Source organism: Rhinatrema bivittatum, chromosome 3, assembly GCF_901001135.1.
Source record: "Rhinatrema bivittatum chromosome 3, aRhiBiv1.1, whole genome shotgun sequence".
NCBI lineage: Eukaryota > Metazoa > Chordata > Amphibia > Gymnophiona > Rhinatrematidae > Rhinatrema > Rhinatrema bivittatum.
Genome location: NC_042617.1, coordinates 566,485,381 through 566,509,177, shown reverse-complemented (window position 1 = coordinate 566,509,177; position 23,797 = coordinate 566,485,381). Strand labels below are relative to the sequence as shown.

At 44.2% G+C, this 23,797-nt stretch overlaps 2 protein-coding genes across 3 annotated transcripts in view; both read right to left on the bottom strand.

Moving 5' to 3' along the window:
• ZC2HC1B (zinc finger C2HC-type containing 1B) overlaps positions 1–7,608 on the bottom strand; it is a 76,086-nt gene extending 68,478 nt beyond the window's left edge. For both annotated transcript variants that reach the window (XR_003855947.1, XM_029597042.1), the window contains exon 1: positions 7,485–7,608. Coding sequence is in view for 1 of the 2 variants with exons in the window: in XM_029597042.1 (XP_029452902.1) it covers positions 7,485–7,545 (61 nt within the window). In the remaining variant the exon portion in view is untranslated. The remainder of the gene's footprint in view (positions 1–7,484) is intronic.
• A 9,818-nt stretch (positions 7,609–17,426) lies between these two features.
• LTV1 (LTV1 ribosome biogenesis factor) overlaps positions 17,427–23,797 on the bottom strand; it is a 60,406-nt gene continuing 54,035 nt past the window's right edge. The window contains exons 8-11 of the mRNA XM_029596524.1: positions 22,389–22,522; positions 21,602–21,654; positions 20,031–20,231; positions 17,427–17,830 (exon numbers count right to left, since the gene is read on the bottom strand). Of these exons, the coding sequence (XP_029452384.1) occupies positions 17,717–17,830; positions 20,031–20,231; positions 21,602–21,654; positions 22,389–22,522 (502 nt within the window). The 3' untranslated portion in view covers positions 17,427–17,716. The remainder of the gene's footprint in view (positions 17,831–20,030; positions 20,232–21,601; positions 21,655–22,388; positions 22,523–23,797) is intronic.

The window sequence follows — 23,797 nt, the reverse complement described above, 5'->3', positions numbered from 1 at the left end:
CAGCTACAGAGAACATTTGTGTGGTTTAAAAACTCTGCTGAGATGATCTGCTAATGTGTTGGAGATCCCTGGAAGGTAGGGCACTTGCAGGGCAGCTTGGTGTTTGCATACCGATTCCCATAACTTTATTGCTTCTTGGCAAAGAATCCATGACCCTGTTCCCCCCTTTGCTTGTTCACACAGAACATGGCTCCAATGAATTTGATTTTCTGAGAGGAAATTAGAGTTGACTTTTTGAAATTCACTAGGAACCCTAGTAATGGTCACAGTTGTACTGATTTTTGCAGAGGTTAGTACACCTTCCTTGGAAATTACTGTCGCAAGACAGTCGTCCAGATAAAGAAAGACTTGGATGTCCTGGTGCTGCAGATACACTGCTACTACAGCCAGGCACTTGGTGAAAACACTCAGTGCTGCAGACAGGTCTAAAGGGAGCACTTTGCACTGATAATGAGAAAAGTCCAGGATAAAATGCAGATAATGCCAATGGGAGGGATGGATGGGATTATGAGCATAAGCATCCTTTAGAACAGTGATTCTCAATAGGTGTGTCGGGAAGTGCCGGGAGGTGTGTGTGTGTCGCAGAGCCAGCAGAAGAACGATCTTTCCTCATCAGTCTGGGCAGGAGTTGGCCGACTTCTCTTTTATTGGGTAGGACAGAAAGTTGCTCTTGCTTCCTTCTTCTTTTCCTGACCAGTAGGAGGTTGTTTCCTCCTCCTTCACCCAGATCAGAGCGAGATATCACCAACTCCTGTTAATATGGGCCTGGCAGGACAGCAACTTGATCTTCCTCTGCCTGGCCTGGCAGTGAGGCTGCTGATGCTCTCTTCACCCCATGGGGCCTGGATGTGAAAGCAGGAGCATGAGGGAGAAATGTGCGAGCTCTATAGATCCGCTGCTGCTGCTGCCTCCTCATCTTCCTCTCCTCACTGCTTCTTGCCCTCATCTGCTGCTGATAAAGAAGGAAGGAGTCTCTGGATTGGACCGAAGTCGTTTCTGCCAGCTGAGAGCCAGGAGGAGGGGGAATTGTCATGGGCAGGAAGGCGTGGGAAGATGGGGAGCCAGGAGTCTGCTGAATAGGAAGGGGTGAAGGAAAGAAGGCTGGGGTTGCTGGATAGGGAGAGGTGGAGGAGGGAGGGCTTGGGGCTGCTGGGCAGGGAAGAAAGATGGAAGTGGCGAGAGATGGAGGTGTGGGGCTGCTTGGTTGGGGGAGAGGGGAATGGGGGATGCTGAGCAGGAAGGGGTAGGAAAGAGGTGGTCAGAGGTATCCTGGGTAGGATAGGGGAGAGGGAAGGGCAGAAAGGGAGCACAGGGAGGAGGCTGTGGAGTAGAGGATGTCAGGAATGTTGGACAGGGATATGAGCATGTGAAGGGATGACTGAGTGGTTGGGAGAAGTGAGGGGTGATGGGGGCATGGAGGGGAGGGACGGGGTACAAGGGCCATTCTATGTCAGTTTGGAGAATATGCATTTCTTCTCTCTCTGAACTTTGCTTAGTGTAGGAGGAAATATATTTCTGTTTCTAGTCTCCAGTTTTGCACTGCATGCAGGAGTCTTGGGATTTACCATTCCAGGAAATGTCTGCACATTTGTAATTTGTGGTCTTTTATTCTATATCTGGTGAAGGCAGGTCTGTCTGTGTTCTGTGTGTGTGTGTGACTGAGATGAGGACTTTACTAGAGGTTTGTATCCGCCTTATTTGTTGTATTCTCTCAATATTATATTGCACTGGAGGTGAACCGCTGCCTTTTCATAGGTTGGGCTATTGCTGATTCATTTCTTGGAGTTAGTGCTGCTGAGGGTATGGCAGGTTTGATAGATGTGTACAGAGTGGGGCTTGTTTGCATTATTTTACAATGCAGCTGGTAATAGAAGGAGTTTGTGATGCCGATATTAAGATGACATCAGAATCAGAATATCTTATTTGTATGGTGAGTTGTACAGGGAATGTCTTATTTCTACTTTGCACCCATTGTTAGGAAGAGGGGTACTTGTAGATGCAGAGCATATGCTTATATTTAGTTTCATGATAGTCATGTGATCAGTGTGTCACGCATGTGAGCATCATCTTGCAGGTGTGTCCTGATAGAATAAAGGTTGAGAACCACTGCTTTAGATCCAGAGCGCACATCTACTCCCCCCCTTCTGGTTGAAAGAGAGGATTGTACAGAGGGAATTTATTTTGAATTTCTCCCAGAGTATATACCTGTTCAGGCTTCTTAAATCCAGGATAGGGCTCAGTCCCCCCAGATTTCTTGGGATAAGTAAATAACAGGAGTAGAAGTGTTGATGGAGGAGAACTGATCTGAATTGAAAGCTAAGTGATGAGAAAGTGCTGGAAATCAGGAGAAATGCAAGTGGTATCCAGACTCCACAATCTTGAGAACCAAATGACCTTTGGTGTTCTTGTGCCAGTACTCCAAGTAGTGATGAATTATTCCCCCTACTGGAGAGGATTCTTGCTGGGTTTGAAAGGTAGTCAAAAACTTGATCCATGCTTTGGTAGGACTTGTCTTGTTTGTGGTTGATGGTGCTCAAGCTGTTGAATGTGAGTCAGAAGTTGTTGCTGTTGTGGAGGTAGGGGTGACATCTGGTATCACTGAATTACCAGAAGGGGTGTCTCTGGAAATATGGTCTTTTAAAAGTTTAGTAAGCATGCCTTGCAGAAGATTGTTATTGCTGTCCTGTAGTGATGAACTGGCTCACCATATGCTGTGCCTTTATTTGAGCAACTGTTTCACTGAGCTTTTCTCCAAAAAGGTGATCACCCAGGCAGGGGACAACCACCAACTAGTGGATATCATCACATAGTCTACTGACTCTCAATCAAGCCATATGGCATTCTCCAATGGATGCCGTTGAGGTGCATGTCGTGTTATTGAATGCCTCATAGATGGATTGAATAAGATGGTGGATACACTCTTCCACATCTAAGAGTAGCTGAAGGTATGTATTCCACTTTCACCAGGTGGAAACAAATCATGTAATATTGAACCATGTGGAATTGATATGCAGAGATCCGCGCATTAAGTATAGAGCTTTGAAACACCTTTTTACCAAAATTGTCCAGTAATCTAGGATTTTTCCATATATGAACTTAGTAAGTAGCAAATTCAAAACAAATTGGAGAAAATTCTTTTTCACTCAATGCACAACTAAGCTCTGGAATTCATTGCCGGAGGATGTAGTTAAGGCAGTTAGCATAGCTGGGTTTAGAAAAGGTTTGGACAAGCTCTTGGAGGAGAAGTCCATAAACTGTTATTAACCAAGTAGACTTAGGGAATAATCACTATTATCAGTGCATAATAGCAGCATAGAGTCTATTTAATGTTTGGGATCTTTCCAGGTATTTGTGACCAAAATTGGTCACTGGTGGAAACAGGATAGTGGACTTGATGGACCTTTGGTCTGACTCAGTATGGCAATCCTTGTTTTCTTTGCTTTTTTAAGAGCCAGTTCTACCACAACTGATTGGTGTAGTAATTGCACCATCCCAAGCCCTGGGGAATTTTGCATTCTATATTGAAGTCTAGTTTCCTCGAAACTGGGGCACAGGAAATAGGATTTTCCCCACATTCTTGTTCGCAGTTCTTGCAGGATATCAAGGTTTGGAATAGCTGCTGGATCCACCAGTGTGTCCAGAATTTCGAGACCAAAGACCTTAGTGTGGGAATCTTTGTCCTTAAGGAAGTTAACTCTGAGCAATTTACCCAACTTGTCCAGAAATCTGGAGTAAGAAAGATCTTCTGGTAGATACGAGTGTTCTGGAGACTCTTGAATGGGGTCAGAGGGAATCCCGATCAAACCCTCATCAGAGTCTGGAGGTGAAGGAACACTAATCCAGGACACCAATGATGAAGAAGGTGACTGATGAACAGGCCCAGTGTTAGCTTTTTTGCTGCCCCGTGCAAACTATTACTGTGCTGGCTCCCCCCCACCCACCCCATTCATTCATATTCCAGACCCTTGAAATAAAGCCCAACTCCCTCTTGCAATCTATATTTTTTCAAAACCAACATGCCCGCCCCCACTCCAGAATCCATGGATAGGGAAGAGTATTAGATATTCTAGGCAAACCTTACAGCCTTGCATACATGCCACCCCCCTACACCCACACTCTTTGCAGATACATATAATTAAATTATGCAGTTTTAACATATTTTACATGAAAAGAACATTCAAAAGTATAGTCTTCTGAGGCAAAAATAACTCAACATGCATATTATATTTACATGCACTCCTGTGGTGCGAACCAGAAAACTGCAGAAAAGACACTTGGAGCTCCTATGGAGTTAGACCTTTTGTAATGTGTATTGGGTGTGATCTTGGTCCTCAGAAAGCCATGAATAAACAGAATTACCATTACAATAAACATCCCATACCAAATCAACCTTAACAGCCTTATATATGAAAAGGCAACTCTGCACATATTTCACAAGGCCCTAGAACACCAATAAAACTCTTATTTGGAATCCAGGCTGCTATAGATCCCTACACAGAAATTACATGCTAGCAAAATACTTCACCTTGGTCACATATGCAGGACACAGAGAGACCCTGACCAAATACAGAATAAAGAGATCAGAAAGTATAAACAGAATGTGCTGAGAAGAACTGAACTGGAACCCACAACAAGCCAGTCTCTATATGCAGAGCAACAATGGACAAATAAAAACTTTACCAGTCTTCATAAAATATTAAATAATAAAATCAAGAAATATAAAACAATCATAATATTACAATTATATTCATAAAAAAAATTTCAAGCCAGCTAATGAATAAAATATCAAAAATTTCCCAAACACCAATAAAATATTTCAGAACATCCGATGAATAAAACTTCCAATAATTAGAAAATGTTCTATTCCACTAAAAAAAACGAAATATTTTAAAAAAGTAGAAACATCAAACTACACCCAATAATTAAAACTAATAAGGAATAAAAAAATCTCCTGCTCTCATATCTGGGATCTTTTGATTTTCAGTCACCCTGAAATCATAGTGGATTGAGGAAGGTAGGCCGCAAAAATGTTATTGTCTCTCTCTCTCACACACACACACACACACACACACACAAACATACACAATAACATTCATTCTCTCACACACTCCCTTTCTCTCAGATATGTATGTGTTTGTGCATGCCTGTGAGAGCTTGTATGTGAGTTACAAGCTTTCACAGGCACACAAACATATACAAACACACACACAAGTACATAGACTCTCACACAGACAAACACACACAGGCTCTCACAGACACATATAGACTCACTCGCTCACACACATGGTCTCCTGTTGTAATCAGGCTGTGATGGGATGAGCTCCACCATGGCCCACCAGCCTTCTTGGGGGGGGGGGGGGGGAAGGAACAGAAGCTGTGTGCATCTACGGGTAAAGTACATGGGGCATGTGCATGTATGGGACCACCAGCCTCTCATTTTAAGCCGCTGAGCCACTGGTGGGTTAACTTCCAGGCCCTGCCGCCCCTCCAGGTGTGCTGCTCCATGCAAATGCACGGTATGCACACTCGTCACGCCTGCTGAAGAGGGATCCTTGTTCACCTTGGTGCATATCCTCTGACTGGCTGGACTCCACTGCAAGGGAATGCAGAGGGCTAGAACCACTGTGCGGCAGTTCTGATGGGAGTATTGGTATGAAATGATGATACTGGGACTCCTTTTTGAGGGAGTAAATCTGATATTCTAGAAAACAAAGATTGAAAGGTACCCCTCCTTATCTATAGCCACCAAAGAGATAAAGAAAATCCTTCACTAACTCTGCTACTTGGTCAAGGGGCTGACATGCCTCCTGTCCTAGCACAGGTTATGGAACATCCTCTTCTGATACTAGAATGGAATCCTGTACATCTTCCAGGCTCTACAAAATTTCGATTGGAGGCCTATTAGATGTGAGGGGTGCCAGACAGCAAATGGGATCTGGGGTCTCCAGATGTAGCTCTTGTTCCACTAATTTTGTTGGTATAAGTGTCCTGGTAATTGGTGGGGGTGGGTATCATGTTCCCTTCTGCCCCTGCTAATATTATCGATAGGCCAGCATACAGCTGTGTGAGAAGCTCTGCAGCATGGTGCATTGATGATAGAATTGTTATAATGGCAAAAAGTGTCAAGGATCGACGTTCTGGGGCTCGATATATCAAGAGCATTGAGGAAGTATGCACCAGTGTTGCTGGGAGCTTGGCTTCAACAGACCGGAGCTTTGTGAATCAATTGTGCTGATGCACTGTGTGCCAACAGTGCTGATGCACCCAAGATTAAGTGCTTCTTCAGTGCCAGCTGCTCCGATGGCCCCACGGAGTAGTGCCTCTTTTTCTTCCATGCATACTGCTTCTATTTATTCGGCCCTGAGGATTTGACCTGTTCCACCGAAGGGGGAAGATATTTTTGAGGAGCTCCCGCTCAACTCCAATCTCAGTGAAACAGATGAGGCTGCACTTCAGGAGGAGGACTGTTTGCAGCATCTGAGAGACTTACACAGTTCCTCCATTTTTCCAGGCCCTCAATCTTTTGGTACGCGGTATATCTGTCCACAAAGATAGCTGGCCTGGTCGTGATGGGATGCTAGTCATCAGTAGCACAAGTTATGTCCATCAGTGATAGACATTCTCCTACTGCAAATACAGTCCTTGAAACCACTCACACTGGCTCTCTTCTTACTGGACATTGTGAGGAAAAAAATGTTTTTTTTAACGTAGCACTTGTATGGCGGCTGGTGAGGCAGCAAGGCAACTTTTAAGAAAAAGGTTAGGAAGATTTTCACAGAAAAAGAGAGAGAGAGAGAAAGGTACACATCCCTGCTGGTGCTCAGATGAAAAAAGACTGAAGGGGAACTCATGAGGCAACTCCTGCACAACTCCTGCACATGCTCAGTAGAGCAAAAGCTAAGAGAGAGAGGTTCATTTGTGCCACCAGATGAGTTCACCCTCATGTCATGGCTAAATCAGCCCTGCTTGGCAACAGCCAAAAGTATAATTTCATGGGCACTTACAACTACATGATCTTTTGGACAAGAGGACTATATTTGTAGCAATATCTAAAAGGTACAAGATATCCAATATCCAAAATAAGTGCCAGTTTCATACAAGATTGAAGAGATATAAATTTAATCTCAATGGCACAGAACTTTGGAATACTGAATGGCTCTCATCTTCATGCATTTCACTTTGTTTTCACTCACCTTCCCATTCCCTACACTCTTTCCAGTACTGAACGATTAAGTCTCTGTAGCATTTTACCCACAAAAAACATTGTTTGAAATAAAAACCAAATGCAATTTGAAAAGTAATGCAAACTACAGTGATATCAAAGCAATAGTACCACGGATGTGTCTTTCAAGGCTCACGGCTGCATCAGGGCAGTGAAGAAGATACGTCAAGTTATTTTAACCAAGGACTGCTTATCGGATTGCTTCACCAGAAGGAAGACATGCTCCGAAGCCTCCCAAGTTTCCGGGGTGCACACTATTCACCTTCATCCTCCATTCCGTCCTCGGGTGTAGACTCCAGGCTGGGATCCCCAAAACTCCCCATGGTGACAGTTGTTCAGGAATCATGGGGAATGCTGAAGCCAGTGGCATCTGCTTGGCTGGTGTGCTGAAGATCAAACCCTACAGCAGCACTTGAATCCCTGACAACCAACCAAATAATGAACAATTATGACACCTCTCCTGTGATGCTCACATACACTAGTGTGGATGAAAGATACTGCATGTAAGTCTTTATTCAATTTACATTACTGGTAAATTACCATGATGGAATCATTTAGGAAATATACATCAGCCCGAGGCAGTATCAAGCCCTTACTCAGTATTGAGGTAATGCAACAACTCTAAAAATTTCAGGCATAATTTGAGCAACAGAACCTAATCCAGTAGGTATAACCTCTGAGAGACTCAAGTTGAGTGACAGCTCTGTTTTTTTACTTTATTTGATGGATATGTAAGAACACAAGAAAATGCCATACTGGGTCAGACCAAGGGTCCATCAAGCCCAGCATCCTGTTTCCAACAGTGGCCAATCCAGGCCATAAGAACCTGGCAAGTACCCAAAAACTAAGTCCATTCCATGTAACCATTGCTAATGGCAGTGGCTATTCTCTAAGTGAACTTAATAGCAGGTAATGGACTTCTGTAGTAGGTAGAGAGAGGAGCTTGGCAATTTGTCATCATTGGCTGGCATCCTCAATATGAAGCTTGGCAACAATGGAGGCACAGTTCTCCCTCTGCTCCGCTTTCCTCTCTGTGTCACCCATGTTTCCAGATCTTGAATCATTTTTAATGTCATCACAACAGACTGCTCTCTACTTTGATCTGATTGACCATTAGGAGCTGAAAATACAGAGGACAATTTTCAAAGACATTTACGTGGATAAAATGTGATTACAACTGAATACTGAGTCGGTTGGAAGTTTGTTAGGAGCATGGTATTTGTGACTCCATCTTGAGAATAACAGCATTCTTTGCAAATAAGGTATATTATATAGATCACTTTTTGGGTTCTTAGAATTTTTGGTGAATGTATTTGATTAGCAAATTGGGAAGAGCGTGGGTGAATACTCTGTGGCTTTTGCAGGTGTGGTGGAATTAATTGAAACTCTGAGAGGAGCGTTCATGGATAGAAGTTTGTGAAGACGGAAGTATGATGAGATAGAAAGGTAATATAATATTTGTGTCTCCGTGATAACATCTTGAGACTAAACCAGACAACAAAGACCATTGTGTTGATTAATATTTTGAAACTTGATTTTTTTAAATTTAAATTTGGAAATAGAATATTAAAGTAGGGATAAATCTTCTTTTTTCTGAATCACTTTATAGGTACACATTCATATTCGGGAGACTTCACATATTAAAAATTTAGGAGCAATTGAGCCGGAGTGAATTGAATGTGTTTTTCCTGAATCCACTCCACTCACAATACAGGTAGGAGTGGGTATCAGGACAAAAGTTTTTTGTAAACTCACAATTTATTTATTACTATTTGTCAATCATTAATGAATATTTCATCATAAATGTTAGGTTCTAGAAGTTTGTTGGCTGTAATACATGGATATATGTGATTAGATCAGTACATATTGATTCAGTAGATGAGGTAATCAGTTTGACATAATATGAGTTTTATGTTTTCAGATACAAGTGATGGAAGTTATTGGTTTTCATTGATGTTTGGTCGTTATAAAAGTATTCCCCTGAAGAAGCCAACATTGGCGAAACGAGGACCTTGTCGGGATAGGAGAAAGCATCAGCCAAATGAGATACACCACTGATATATGTTAACTGTTTTGATTAAGGAATGTAATTCAAGAGATATGGGATAACATTGTTAAAGTAACAAGTGGTGTATTCCTTTGTATAGACCAATTTTAACATCAATGAGGTTAGGGTTTATTTAGTTCAATCAGGGTCAGATTGAGGATAGGTATAGGAGAGGATAGAGGGTCATAACTGATAGGTCTAAAAATGGATTTTAGCACATTTGAAATATTTAATGTTTTGCAATTCAATTTTCACTTAAATTATTAGTATATTTGTTAAAGCAGTCAATAAAAGATTTATATTTCTAAGAAATATCACATATTTGAATTGATTTATTCAATATAACAAATAGTGCTTATGGTCTCCGACGGATGCACATTGGAGGTTTTTTGTATATATATATATATATATATATATATATATATATATATATATATATGATCTGGAAAGGAATATGATGAGTGAGGTTATCAAATTTGCGGATGATACAAAATTATAAAAAGAGTAGTTAAATCACAAGCGGATTGTGATACATTACAGGAGGACCTTGCAAGACTGGAAGATTGGGCATCCAAATGGCAGATGAAATTTAATGTGGACAAGTGCAAGGTGTTGCATATAGGGAAAAATAACCCTTGCTGTAGTTACATGATGTTAGGTCCCATATTAGGAGTTACCATTCAGGGAAAAGATCTAGGCATCATAGTGGATAATACTTTAAAATCGTCGGCTCAGTGTGCTGCAGCAGTCAAAAAACAAACAGAATGTTAGGAATTATTAGGAAGGGAATGGTTAATAAAACGGAAAATGTCATAATGCCTCAATATCGCTCCATGGTGAGACCGCACCTTGAGCTCTCTGTACAATTCTGGTCGCCACATCTCAAAAAAGATATAGTTGCGATGGAGAAGGTACAGAGAAGGGCAACCAAAATTATAAAGGGGATGGAAAAGCTCCCCTATGAGGAAAGGCTGAAGAGGTTAGGGCTGTTCATCTCAGAGAAGAGACGGCTGAGGGGGGATATGATAGAGGTCTTTAAGATCTTGAACGAGTAGATGTGACTCGGTTATTTACACTTTCGAATAATAGAAGGACTAGGGGGCATTCCAAGAAGTTAGCAAGTAACACATTTAAGATTAATCGGAGAAAATTCTTTTTCACTTAACGCACAATAAAGCTCTGGAATTTGTTGTCAGAGGATGTGGTTAGTGCAGTTAGTGTAGCTGGGTTCATAAAAGGTTTGGATAAGTTATTGGAGAAGTCCATTAACTGTTATTAATCAAGTTGACTTAGGGAATAGCCACTGCTATTAATTGCAACAGTAGCATGGGATCTTCTTAGTGTTTGGGTAATTGCCAGGTTCTTGTGGCCTGGTTTTGGCCTCTGTTGGAAACAGGATGCTGGGCTTGCTGGACCCTTGGTCTGACCCAGCATGGCAATTTCTTATGTTCTTATGACATGCAAAATTCCATGGATATTTTGTACCTGTGACAAGTTTCAAAGCAACGGTGTATTTTCTCTTTGAAAACTGGTGTCTAGACCACAGTTAAAAAGGATCCGCAAGCTTTATCTCAATGTAGGCAGTCTGAAATTTTCCCTTACTCCACCCACACTCTGTGTTTGATATGCTTGTCATCAGCAACACAAAGAGAGACTATGACATAACTTTAAAACAAGCGCATGGGCACCTATACATATGAATATAGGCGCATGAGTATTCTTCCTTGATCCAATTCTCTAGTCATTCAATGAAAAGATCAGATTTGTCTGACAGGTCCTTCTCCTGGTGAATCTATGCTGCTTTGGGTCCAGCAACCCACCGGATTGTAGGTAGTTCACCATCCTCTCCTTCAGCAGTCTCCATTACTTTTCCCACCATCGAGGTGAGGCTAACCGGCCTGTAGTTTCCAGCCTCCTCTCTGCTCCCACTCTTGTGAAATGGAACCACCACCGCTCTTCTCCAATCCCACAGCACTGCTCCCATTTCCAGGGATCTTTTGAAGAGGTCTTTCAGTAAACCTGCCAGCACATGTCTTAGCTCCCTTACGGCTCGATCCAGTAAGGCCGCGGTAAAAACAGTGCGGTAGTGTCAGGCGCACCCTTCCTCCCCGCACGCACAGTTCTCTTCACTAACTCCCCGATACTCTCCTCTAATCGCATGAAAATACATGCCGCGGCTTTAAAGCGGTAGGGAAGGGTTATGGCCGCCTAACCCATTTTACTGTATAGGCGCTTAATACAGCGCCTATACAGTAACCTGGGTGCGCTGGTACCTGTCATTTCAAATGACATTTGAAATGACAGGCACCAGGAAGTGTAAAAATCAAAATTTGTAAATACCTGTCGGAGGGCCGCGTGGGTCCAGGCGGCCGGCGGGATCCGGGGGGCCGGTGGTCGCGTGTTAAATCTAGGCCGCGGGCGGGTGGGCGCCTGTTCCAGGCGGCGGCGGCGGGGGGACACGCGTTAGTTCGAGACGGCCGGCGGGTGGTCGCGTGTTAAATCTAGGCCGGGTCCGCACAGGCGCACATTCATTCATTCACTGCCGGTGGGGGCTGCCGGAGAGGCAACCCCCACCGGCAGTGAATGAATTCATTCATCCAGGCGGAGGAGCCGGCTGCTTTCGCCACCGGCTCCTCCGCCTGGATGAATGAATGCGCGCCTGTGCGACCCCTGCGTTTCGGCGCTCAAGGCGTGACGTCACGGCATGTGACTGCCTTGAGCGCCGAAACGCAGGGGTCGCACAGGCGCGCATTCATTCACTGCCGGTGGGGGCTGCCGGAGAGGCAACCCCCACCGGCAGTGAATGAATTCATTCATCCAGGCGGAGGAGCCGGCTGCTTTCGCCACCGGCTCCTCCGCCTGGATGGATGAATGCGCGTCTGTGCGACCCGGCCTAGATTTAACACGCGACCACCCGCCGCCCGTCTCGAACTAACGCGTGTCCCCCCACCGCCGCTGCCGCCGCCGCCTGGAACAGGCGCCCACCCGCCCGCGGCCTAGATTTAACACGCGACCACCGGCCCCCCGGATCCCGCCGGCAGCCTGGACCGACGCGGCCCTCAGACAGGTATTTAAAATTTTTTTTTTCTTCTGACAGGTTTTATGTGTCCCACATCATTACATTTTCTCGATCATCTCTGTATCGCTTTTTTTTTAATTGTGTTTTATTGTTTTGAGTGTCTTAAGCGGTGTCGATGGATTTGTTACTAGACTCACAGTCCTAACTCCTACTAGGGGGAGGCGGTAAACTAAGACGTTACGGCCGCGGCAAAACAGTGCGTTACTAATGAGATAACTTGAGCGCGCGTTACGGTATCGGAGGGGAATAGCTAATTCCTTCATTATACAGCTAATTCGTTCATTTACATGCCGGGTGCGGGAAGGGTTACGCGTCTGTTTTAAGAAGCGCTACGGACGCGCGAAACTGGAAACTGTATCGCTGATTTGCCTTACACGTCCGAATTGTGCGCAGGGAGCTCGTTACAGACGAGAAAACTTCAACTGAATGTTACTGTATCGAGCTGTTAGTATCCTGGAATGTACCTCATCTGGCCCCATGGCCTTGTTCACTTTCAGATTTCCTACTTCTTCCCAAACATTCTGTTCTGTAAACAGAGTTGTGTCCACCCCATTCCCATCTACGGTCCTTCTCCAGGGTCTTCTTTAGTGAACACTGAACTGAAGTATTTGCTTAATATTTCTGTCATTTCTTCATCTGTCTCTATATATTGCTGTTTGTCACCTATCAATTTCACCATACCACCTCAGGCCATCCTCCTTTCTTTGATATAGCTGAAAAATGTTGTGTCACCCTGCTTTACCTCTTTGGCAATCCTTTCTTCTGATTGATCTTTTGCTTTCCTGATTTCTTTCTTCATCTCTTCCACTTTCACTATTCTTCCCTGTCTTCCTCTTTTTGGGATCTTTTGTACTTCCTGAACGCTGTTCTTTTTGCCATTACTTTTTCAGCCTCCTCCTTTGAGAACCAGATCAGTTTCTTTTTCTTCTTACGTTTGTTTATTTTTCTGACATAGAGATTTGTTGCCTTTGTAATAGCTCCTTTTAATTTAGCCCACTATTATTCCATTTCATTCATTTTCTCTGTCTTTCTAGTTTTTCCTCCAGGAAAGTCCATATTTTTTAAATTCAAAACTCGGATCTTTGTGTCACTTCTCTGTATCCTATTTGCTACATCAAACCATACCGGCGGATGATCCATGGTGAATGATTTCTGTACAATGGTGAATTTGGGTGAACTCAACTCAGATTTTGCTGACGTGCCTAATGAAGAAAAAAAATTGATTATTACACAGGTATTGGCATGTCTATAAATTTTCACATAACCGAATGAAGATATAAAATGTTTGATTCGAATCCACTTCCAGTATATCTGCATCTCCATTTACAGAGATGCTATGAAGGGTAAGTTTCCCAAATAATTCACTAGGTGTAATGAATGGAAGGGGGTTGTTTCTCTTTGTGTGACAACTCCTTTCCCATAAATCAATAGCTAGCATCACTACTTCCACCACAGTTGCTGACTAGCACCTAGTTAGTTGGACACTCTCTTCAACCTTCATGAAATGGTAAAAAGAGACCACATTAAGTAGTCTTTGCAATTTAACAATCCATACTATTTAAAAAAAAAAAAAAAAGAAAAAGCAAATTGCCATCTTACATGCTAGTATTATCAGATGGATCTTCTTTTCCATTCTGACATTTAGGCATGAGCAGAGCCAAACAAACATCGCTCAAAATCTTACATCAGCTGGATACAATAAAATTCCCTTTACCTACGGCTCCCATAGGACTTCCTCATAGTACAACAATGATGGGAGACTGCATGTACATTGTTATATCAATGTTAACCCTCCCCAAAAATCATTTCTGTTCTGATCTGTGGTTAAATCAATAGCGGCAGCTTTTAATAAGTTTGCCCTGCAAGCACATGGGTTCCTTACGAGCAGACGGAAACAGAACAACTAGGTTGCTGAACTCACCATATAAGGTGCCATGCTACCTGCAAGCGCTCTAGTATTTTTGTAACAAAGCAAGGATTCAACATAATATCCCCCAACTAACAAGGAAAAAAGATGGGCCCTGACTGATCCTTCCTCTCTCCTATCAACTGAGAAAACAATCTTGAAAAAACTTCAAATATTGTGAATTCAATATAACTTTTCCAATAAGCAGGCTGAAGACTAGACCAGGTGGGATCCTGGACTGGTCTGTTAGGACTCAAGGAAAGAAAAATTAGTACATAAGAACCAAATCTTTCCATCCTTTTTGTCTCACCAGACTGGTCCAGATGCATGGGATGAGGAAGCCTGCAATCCCTGCTCTAAAAAAAGCAGTGTCCCTCATCTGGTAATTCAAATGGTAATGACTGGAGAAAAAAATGCAAGTAAACTCACTTTGGCACCTTGCAGATCTCTGGCGGAACAAAATGATGCTTTGCCATAGGAAGCAGTTTGGTGCTCTGAGCTCCTTATTTATTTAAAAGATTTTTATATTCCACATCCTCCAAAAAAAAAAAAAAATTGTTCGGAGCAGATTCATTCAAATCACATTCATAGTGAACACAGAAAATCAGGTGCACTTCAAACTAAAACATTTAAAACAGCAAAACATCATAAAAGCATATAAAATTACAAGTTACATAAAAGCATCTGTAAAATACAAAGCCTTCATTTTTTTCTTAAAAATGTTTTAGGCCATTCTATTCCCTAAGCTCTGCTAGCTAAGAGTTCCACAGAGTGGGGCCAACGCTCGAGTTTTTTGCAGCCTGTAATCTCGGGTCACTGGGATGGATAGCAATCTCGCCCCAGAGGACCTTAATGTGCATGCAGACTCACACCATTGCAACTTATTTGCAACAGTGCAGGACTTCTCAGAAAAGAAAATTAGGTCTTACCTTTGTTAATTTTCGTTCCTGTAGTACCAAGGATCAGTCCAGACTACTGGGTTATGCCTCCGCACCAGCAGGTGGAAACAGAGCAAAACTTGACGAGCTCCACTATATATACCAGCCTGTCAGTATTACTCAATGTCAAAGCAGTGGATATTCCCCATGTAACTAAAACTATCTACACAAAACCAACCAGGGGAACCATGGGTCACTTTCCCCAAGAGAACCATAAGCGCCTATACAGAAAAATGGATTGCGCTTCATGGACGCGGCTTGAATTTGCATGCGATTTTAATACATATCGAGCGGTAGGTGAGCCGGACTGTGCGTGTGGCAAATGCGAGTGCGCCCAGCACTAACGCAGCTCTTCCTACCGCTCCTTACTGTATCGGCCTGCTAGAAAGCATACAATTGTCTTGATCTTCCGCTTGAATCCCTGAGATGATGAAGTATGCAAATCTTAGAGGAATGCAATATAAGCTCCTGCAGAGGTTGCAGAATCATCATGAGAACCCTCCCCCAGGAAGTCCTTGCCCTCACCTAACTGAATTCCCCGGGCCCCGCGGCCCTCCCCGGTGCTCAAATCATCCGGGGACAGCGACCCTTTAGCCGAAGAGCGGCAGCAGGCTCTGCAAGTTCTCCGGGAAGAGAGGGAACTGGCTCTACCAGATTTCTAACCCTGGTGGATAAAGGATGAGCAATAAAAAGGATCCTCAACCCCTTGCTCGCCCACCTCAGAACCAGGACCTGTCTCTACAAGAAACTATATAGTCCTTTATTTTTTTTTTAACCTAGTTTCCAGACTGCAGGTTTTGCAACTCTACCATCTGCTGGAGATAGAGAAATACTGAGGGACTGCAGGTGGCACACCAGGTTAGGTGGCAGGGTCAGCGAAACTTTCTCTGTCTCCATCTGCTGGAAGGGAGGCAAAACTGATCTGTGTACGTACAGGGAACTAAGCATGCATTAACCCAGAGGAAAGACAGGAAAGGGGAGACATTAAATATCTCCAACAAAATGCATGCACAGGAAGTGGGCCTCTTTCAGCAAAAGAGGTCATGCGATGAGTCTGAAAGGAGAGAGGCTCAGGCGTAATCTAAGAAAATATTTCTTTACAGAAAGGGTAGTAGATGCATGGACAGCCTCCCTGCGAGGAGGTGGAGATGAGGAGCATATCAGAATTCGAGAAAACGTGGGACAAGTATGGAGGATCTCCAAGGGAGATGAAGGGACTATAACACTAATTGGGAGACGTGGGTGGACCATGTGATATCTATCACATTCTCACACACACACACGCACACACACACACAGATGCAATGATTATTGCAAAAACAGTAAGACTGCTGAAAGTGCTCCAGTGGAATAGCCAGTGCCCCTATTGTTCTCTTAACAGTTTTACCCATCTAGCTCCCCCATGCACAGAAGGGCCACATGCTCTATGAGCTGGAAGCACAGTGCTCTACATATGCATCCAAATCAAGTCTGTTGCTTTTCATCATAGACTCCAGACCACAGCTTCCCAATCCTGTCCTGGGGACCCCACAGCCAATTGGCATTTCAGGATATCCACAATGAATATGCAGGAGATACATTTGCACATCAGAATTCAAGAAAACTTGGGACAAGTATGGATAGATTTGCATATCAAATTTATCTCCTGCATATTCATTGTGGGATATCCTGAAAACCCAATTGGCTATAGGGTCCCCAGGACAGGGTTTGGGAAGCCCCAACAGACGCCGTCCATCCAATATGCCCTACCCAGTCACTTGATACACTGAGAACATCTGAGCCTGCACCTTCCCGCAGCAGCAGCACACGACGACAGGACGCAACATTTTCAAATCTTTGGGTTGGAGTTTATTTAGCTTCCTCCAGCTCCTCTCACCAGCGTCGCCTCTGTGGTGGACAGGCAAGGTCTTGGCAGGACACTGGAAGTGGTGTGACAGTGCATTAAAAACATTCATTCAGAATCTTATTAAACAGCTCTGGTGTAAATATTCTGTGGAATGCTCCATAGTGAAAGACCATATTTATTCCTAGACCTCGTTCTTACAGAAAAGGGACTGTAGGATCTTCCCACCTGAGCAGCAAGGATCAACGGGACACCATTAGCTATCGTTACCTAACCTACATGTAATAATTCACATAGCACACGTGTGTATGTATGTGGTGGGTGCAGGACTGTACATTCTTTGGATACATACATATAAGGCTTCCATACTGAAATAAAAACACAAATCGAGTCAGTCTATAAATATAAGTCATGTTTAGGAGAAAGGAGCACAGTGCGTTCCAGTGATTTTACTGTGCCTCATGACTTTTAAACAGTTGACTCAGACCAACAGCCATTTGGGTTACACTGATGAGGCAGTGGGCTGGCAGATATCTAAAAAAAACCATTTACGGGAGGCATCAAGGCTTCTCGGAAGGTAAGTCCAGTGCTGAACGTTCATTTCTTGTGGCCAAGGATGCAACAGGCCAGAGATAAAAGGCAAGTCATGACGGGGAGGGAGGAAGAGTAGGAAAACCACTGCTAGGACAGCTTGAGACCCTGAATGTTCTGCCGGAGGTTCAGCTGCTCCTTCTCCTGTCTGGCCTTCTCCACCTTGAAGGCTAGTTTGTTGGCTTTCTTCTCTACCCTGCGTTCCTGTGTCCAAACAACAACAAAAAAATAATAATCACTTATCAGTTCCCCCTCTATTGCAACGCCTCCAAGCATCTGTGTGGGGGGTTAGCTGGGCGCTCAGCTCCCAGAGCACTGAATACGGAACGAGGAGAAAGCCGAAGCTTGCCTTCAATGCTTGCATACTCATCTTTCAACTTTTACATTTCTGCTAAATCTTTTTTTTTTTGAGGAGGGAATAATCTGCAATTATAATTAAGATAAAAAAAAAAAACACCCAACCAATAAAAGCTGGACAAACTGTGGACTTTTAGATCACACTATTTTTTGTGGCTCTCCATTTCTCTACGGTGCCGTTTCTGTCATTATGGACCTAAGTTGGTGACAACTCAGCCTGAGGCTCTGAGATCACACGAGGCTCTCGGGTGCTTCTTGTGACACTGGGCAACTCACGTGCCCTCCTCCGCTCCGGGTGCAGGCTCAGAGCCTGCACGAAGCCTCTTCTCCCCTCATGGATCTATGAGAAAAATGCTTAGTCATTCAGGCCTCAAGACTGTAAGCCCTCTGGGGCAGGGACCTACCAACTCTACCTCACCTTGGAAAGGCAAGCAAGTAAACCCAAAATCCAAAGGAGAGTTAAGCAGCCGATTCCACTTCAGTGCGTCTCTGGAAGGTGGGGTGCACCGGGCCTGCAGCTGAGGTGCCGCTCAGTGCACTGCTGTCACGTGCAGGCTAAGACCATAGCGCAGAAAGCTGAGCTCTGGGAACACTAACGTTTACTCACAAAAACCCCACAATTCGCACAGCAGGTGCTCCATTCTCTGTGTGCATGAATTCTGGGGTAAAAAAAAAATTCCTGAAGGTTTTTTAGTGTATTTCACCCTTACCCTACCGCCTGTAGCGCTGCTGGGGTACTGAGACGCACCCCATTTTACCAGTAAATGGGAGCAAGTTTGATAACCACTTGGTGGCAGGCCGCCAGGTACCTCTCATAGGACATCACCTGCTCGCAGAGCTTCAGGAGAATTATATGCAGAATCCTAGAGGTTGCCAAGTTAATTAATCTTTTAAGTTAACATGCAATATACATCTTTGGGGGGGGGGGGGGGGGGGGATTGATAGAGTTCTATAAAATCATAAGTAGAATACAACTAGTAAGTGTAAATCGGTTATTTACTCTTTCAAAAAATACAAATACTAGGGGGCACTCTGAAGTTAGTAAGTAGCACATTCAAAACAAAGTCTGAGAATATTCTCTCTCAAACGCACAATTAAACTCTGGAATTCATTAGCGGAGGATGTGGCTAAGGCAGTTAGTGTAGCTGGATTAAAAAAAAAGGTTTGGATAAATTCACAGAGGACAAGTCAAATTATTAACCAAATAGACTTAAGAAATAGCCACTACTTATCACTGCACAATAACATGGGATCAATTTACTGTTTGGGATCTTGCCAAGTATTTGTGATCTGGATTGACTACTGTTGGAAACCGGATACTGGGCTTGATGGACCCTCAGTCTAACTCAGTATGGCAACTTCTTATGTTCTTAACTTTGTCCTGGGGAAGTCTAGAATGAGAAACATCTGGGCAGAGTTATATCATGCTTTTTTGGCCAGACATTTTACGCTTGCTTTTTTGGGCTTCCAACACAATCAAACCAGCCTCCATTGGCCCACAGTGCCATGAATCCTCCTTTGCAACTTCCTGAGGCTTTCCTCCTATTTGGGTAAGCCCTGGAACCTGGGGTCAGTGTGCGTCTGGAGTCTGCGAGATGCACGGACCTCCTTCCTCACCAGCAGGGGCTGGGAGCACTGCCTCCGAAATATCCCCAGTCAGCCCAGAGAGCAGAGAACAGGAGAATATCATCACGGGTGATGTGAGATGTTATTCTGGCATTCATGCAATGCCATAAACCAAGCTGCTTTACAGCAAGCTACATACAGGTAAGAATCCCTTCCCTAAACAGCTTACAGTCTAATTAGGTATCCGAGGTTTATATAGTACTAATACAAGTTTGTGGGGTTTTTATGTATATTTACTCAGCTACCAATGCATAGCTCCTTTCTTGCTGATAATGGGAGGAGGATCTGCTCTCTTCTGGTAAACAGCCCTGATGCACACTGGCAGGTGCGTGGAGCAACTGTTTATACCCAGAAATTTCTGTGAGTCCGTAAGAGCTGCACCCTTTTAAACAAGGGAGGCGACAGGTCCCCTGCGTCCTACCTTTCTCTCCTCTCTCACGGTTTGCTTCCTGGCCCTGCGCTCCTCTATGGTCTCGCTTTTGCAGCGCGCCTGCGTGGCTGCTCTGGGAAGGTCAGCGTCATTAATCCTCTGCATGCGTTCGGCTTGCTTCGCAGTGAGCCCTCTCTGAGACAGCACACCCAGCGGGATTCCCGTCTTAGTGGACACCTTGATGGCGTTAGCCTACCGAGACAGACAGATAGCAGGTCAGCACACACACACATGACGACGTCTCTATTTCTCATGCATCCTGTTCCGTCTTTTGCTAAAAAATGAGTGCTTGCTGGAGGTCGGGATGGCTGAGCAAAGCAGTTTTTGTTAACTAGTCACAGGCTAAATGTATTTATTTACAAAATCTCAATTATAACCCCCTGCCCCTGTAATCTGGGTGTTTGCCTGTGGGTAGGGCTTACTGGAACATATACTGGAATATATATTTATTTATTTATTCCCTCCCAGTAAGCTAGAGGACTGCACATGAAGCAGCACAACAGCTACTAGTGAGAAACTGGAAGTCTAAGAATTCAAGGGGAAGTAGGCAGAGGAGTAAAAACAAGCCCTGCTTGTAGCACATTTTGAAATCCTATTTACCCCCAGATTTATTCTTACAATTTTCTATAGTGGCCCTCTTTTACAAATCTATCAGCTCCTATCCTGTTTATTATGGAGTGGGAACACTGAAGATCCGATTCCAGATACTAACAAGCTGAAAGAAAATGCTGCAAAACTGGAATATGGCTATTTGGGTGAAAAATGGAAAAGGAATGGGGATGGGCTTATGCTGAAAGGGATCTGAGCTGAAAAGGTTTAAGAAGATTCTCCCATCAACTTTTAAACAAACTGTGCTGTGAGTTGATAATTAAGATATCATCCATGACATACATTCATGTAGCTTAGTAAGACAACCGTGTAGTGTGATCTGCCACATCGCCCCTGAAATGTGAGCATTAACATGACACAGCCATGCTCGCAAAGCCGTGGGCTTCACTGCCCTAGGCAGGACTTGGGGGCTCACGGTCAATGCTGACCCTGCAAAAGAAACGGGTGCTGGGACTCTCTCTGCTGCCGTCCTACAGAGTAGACGGGGGAAGCAAGGTCTTGCCTGCCCTGTTAACATTACAAAAATCTTATGGCAGCCCCAGCAAGTCCACCTCCCACCTTTCCGTTGCAATGGCAGACGAGCACCTCTAACTCAGCTGTCCCTGATGCAACAAATAAATGCCCGACACCCCAGTCCCATTCTCGGCTCTCTCTCTCTATGTAAAGCTTATTGGCCTTTCAATACTATCGGATATCCTAATGTGCAATCAATAAGTAGCTGGAATTTTATTTTTTTTTTTTAATTCCTTAGGGCCTCATTTACTAAGCTTTTTCCCCCCCATAGACACAGAAAAGCCTTAGTAAATCAGGCCCTTAGTCAAAAATGGTTCCAAACAGCTACATAATAGAATCCACACGGCGTCACATGACACTAACTGACCAATCAGCTCACAGTAGTGTCCAAGCCCATTTTGGACTCGGAGCACAGAAGATGCAGCAGCCCTGCAACGTACCTTTGGGGGCTCCTTGATCAGCTGGGGATGGTTATACAAATTTGAATATGTGCCTGTGGCGAGAGAAAGAAAAATTAAAAACTGGCTGGTCGGTGTGAGCCACAGTTTGGTCTCTCTACTCCAGTAACCGAAACAGGGATGTCGATCCTGCAGTACTGAATTCAACAGCAGGCGGTGCACTGGAAAACGAAGGATCTCTGGGCCGGAGGCTGGAGCTGACGCAGTTACATGACCACCAGCTGCTCCCACAGCTAGAACTGAAGTTCGAAACTTGCCACACAGCAGCAACAGAAATCAAACACAGGAAAGAGAAACACAAGCAAGCCGATGGAGCACAGAGACTGAACTGCTGCACCCCAGTAGAACATCTGTGAACACAGATGCTGCTCTTCCCCTGTCCAAATCAAAGCGGTGAGATGCAAGCAAGTTAGACAGCTAAGGTAGAGGCCGTTGTGGAAAACCAAGCCGGAATGCCTGCAGACTTCTAGGTTGGCTTGGATGATGGAAGGCAAGGCAGCCATTAAGCCCCCCAAAAAAATACAGTGGCAATGCCAACCAGGTGAACCCAGTGCTCTTCTGCAGGAGACAGAACACTCAGGAAGAGGAGCCAGATGCAGCTATTTATCATGATAGGACACCACTGCCTAAGTTTTGTCCTAGCTCCACCTGCTGGACAGGAGGATAACCTTTTGTCTGGCTATTCTAGATAGAACTTTCAGGGAGGACCGATACGAGAGTCTACATCAACATTTCACTGGGTGCAAAAAAAACAACTTCCAATACTCACTCAAAATAGATTCGCAATCCCACTTCACCCTGGGCTCCTCGATAACTAGAGTTTCCATTTCTTCAGTTTCATTGTCCTCATTTGCAAGAGTTTCCAAGTCATCTCTGGGTTCAAGGTCATCGAGTTTCACACAACTTTTAAATGTGTGCGTGTAGCCGAGCAGGGGGAGAAGAAACAGGACGCATAATCAAAAGAAAAGAGCAAATAAAGAACAGTCCATTACCTAGGCTTTCTGACGTTCTGATATTTATTCATGCATGTTTCTTTATGATTCTACAACTTGCAAATCAGACAATATGGTGAAACAGGGGTCTTGCATGCTCTGGGGTTTATTGTTCTGCCCTGGCACACTTCCCCAGAGAGCTCATTTCCTCTGTGCTGGCCTGCAGGTGGAGTTTGACCTCTGCATTACAATTCAAACAGAGGATTTGGATGCTGACTTGAACAGCATATACATCCCAGCATCCCTGAGGACATGCAAGACTGAAACATCCTGCAGTGCTATTGGTTAGAATACTATTACTAATCAGAAGGCCGCGGGTCATTGTAAGTACGCCGTGTCCAGATTGGCCCTGCAGAGAAAGAACTAGCCCTGAGGGTGCTAGAACTCTCTAGCCTCAGCTGGGAGTACGGTGCAGAGGAAGTATATCTGTGTGCTACGGCCTATTCAGCCTTTTTCCTGATCTCCTCAGGCACTATTAGCTAAGTAAAGTAGTGGAAAGCGTTTAGTTAGCTTTTACTGTTTAATTCTTATTTTACCTGTTCCTATTTGCAGATTAAATCTTTTTTTTTTCACTCACTGTTCCTACTTTTTGTGAATAAACGTATTAATTTGTTAGCTCTGCCTGTCTTGGACTGCTTAACAATCCCGGTATTGTGTATATTTGGTCTGTGGGTGTATTTCTAAGACCAGGGGACAGCTTGTAGGCAGGGAATTTGCCCAGAGGCACAAGTGCAGGCAGAACTGGGCAGTGCTTGGAAGAACTGTCCGAGTGGCTACAGAGTTATCCTGCATAGGTATTAGGGGTAGCACTCGGGCGTTACACAATAAACCTCTGTTCTTTTCTGATGGGATTGTCAGGCTCAGTGCATAGGGTGAGGGAACCATCGACTGAGTGGTTCAGAGTGGGGGTTTTTTGGCTTTGCAACTTCCAGACACAGAGTACAGTGAACGAGTGTAATAGCAGCAGGGTCCCTTCCCCCTTTCTGTTGGTAGTGTTGGGGTGATTAGCTGTGTGCTGACGGCAGATTACTGCATGCTGAGGGTGGACAGCAGAGACAGACACCAGTCATACCTGTCCCCTAGTATAGGAATATCTGGATGACCACAGCGATGGGGAAATACTGGACATGCCTGCTGGAGAGATGGAGTACTGGCACATCCTGAGGAATTTTCTGGACTGCACAAG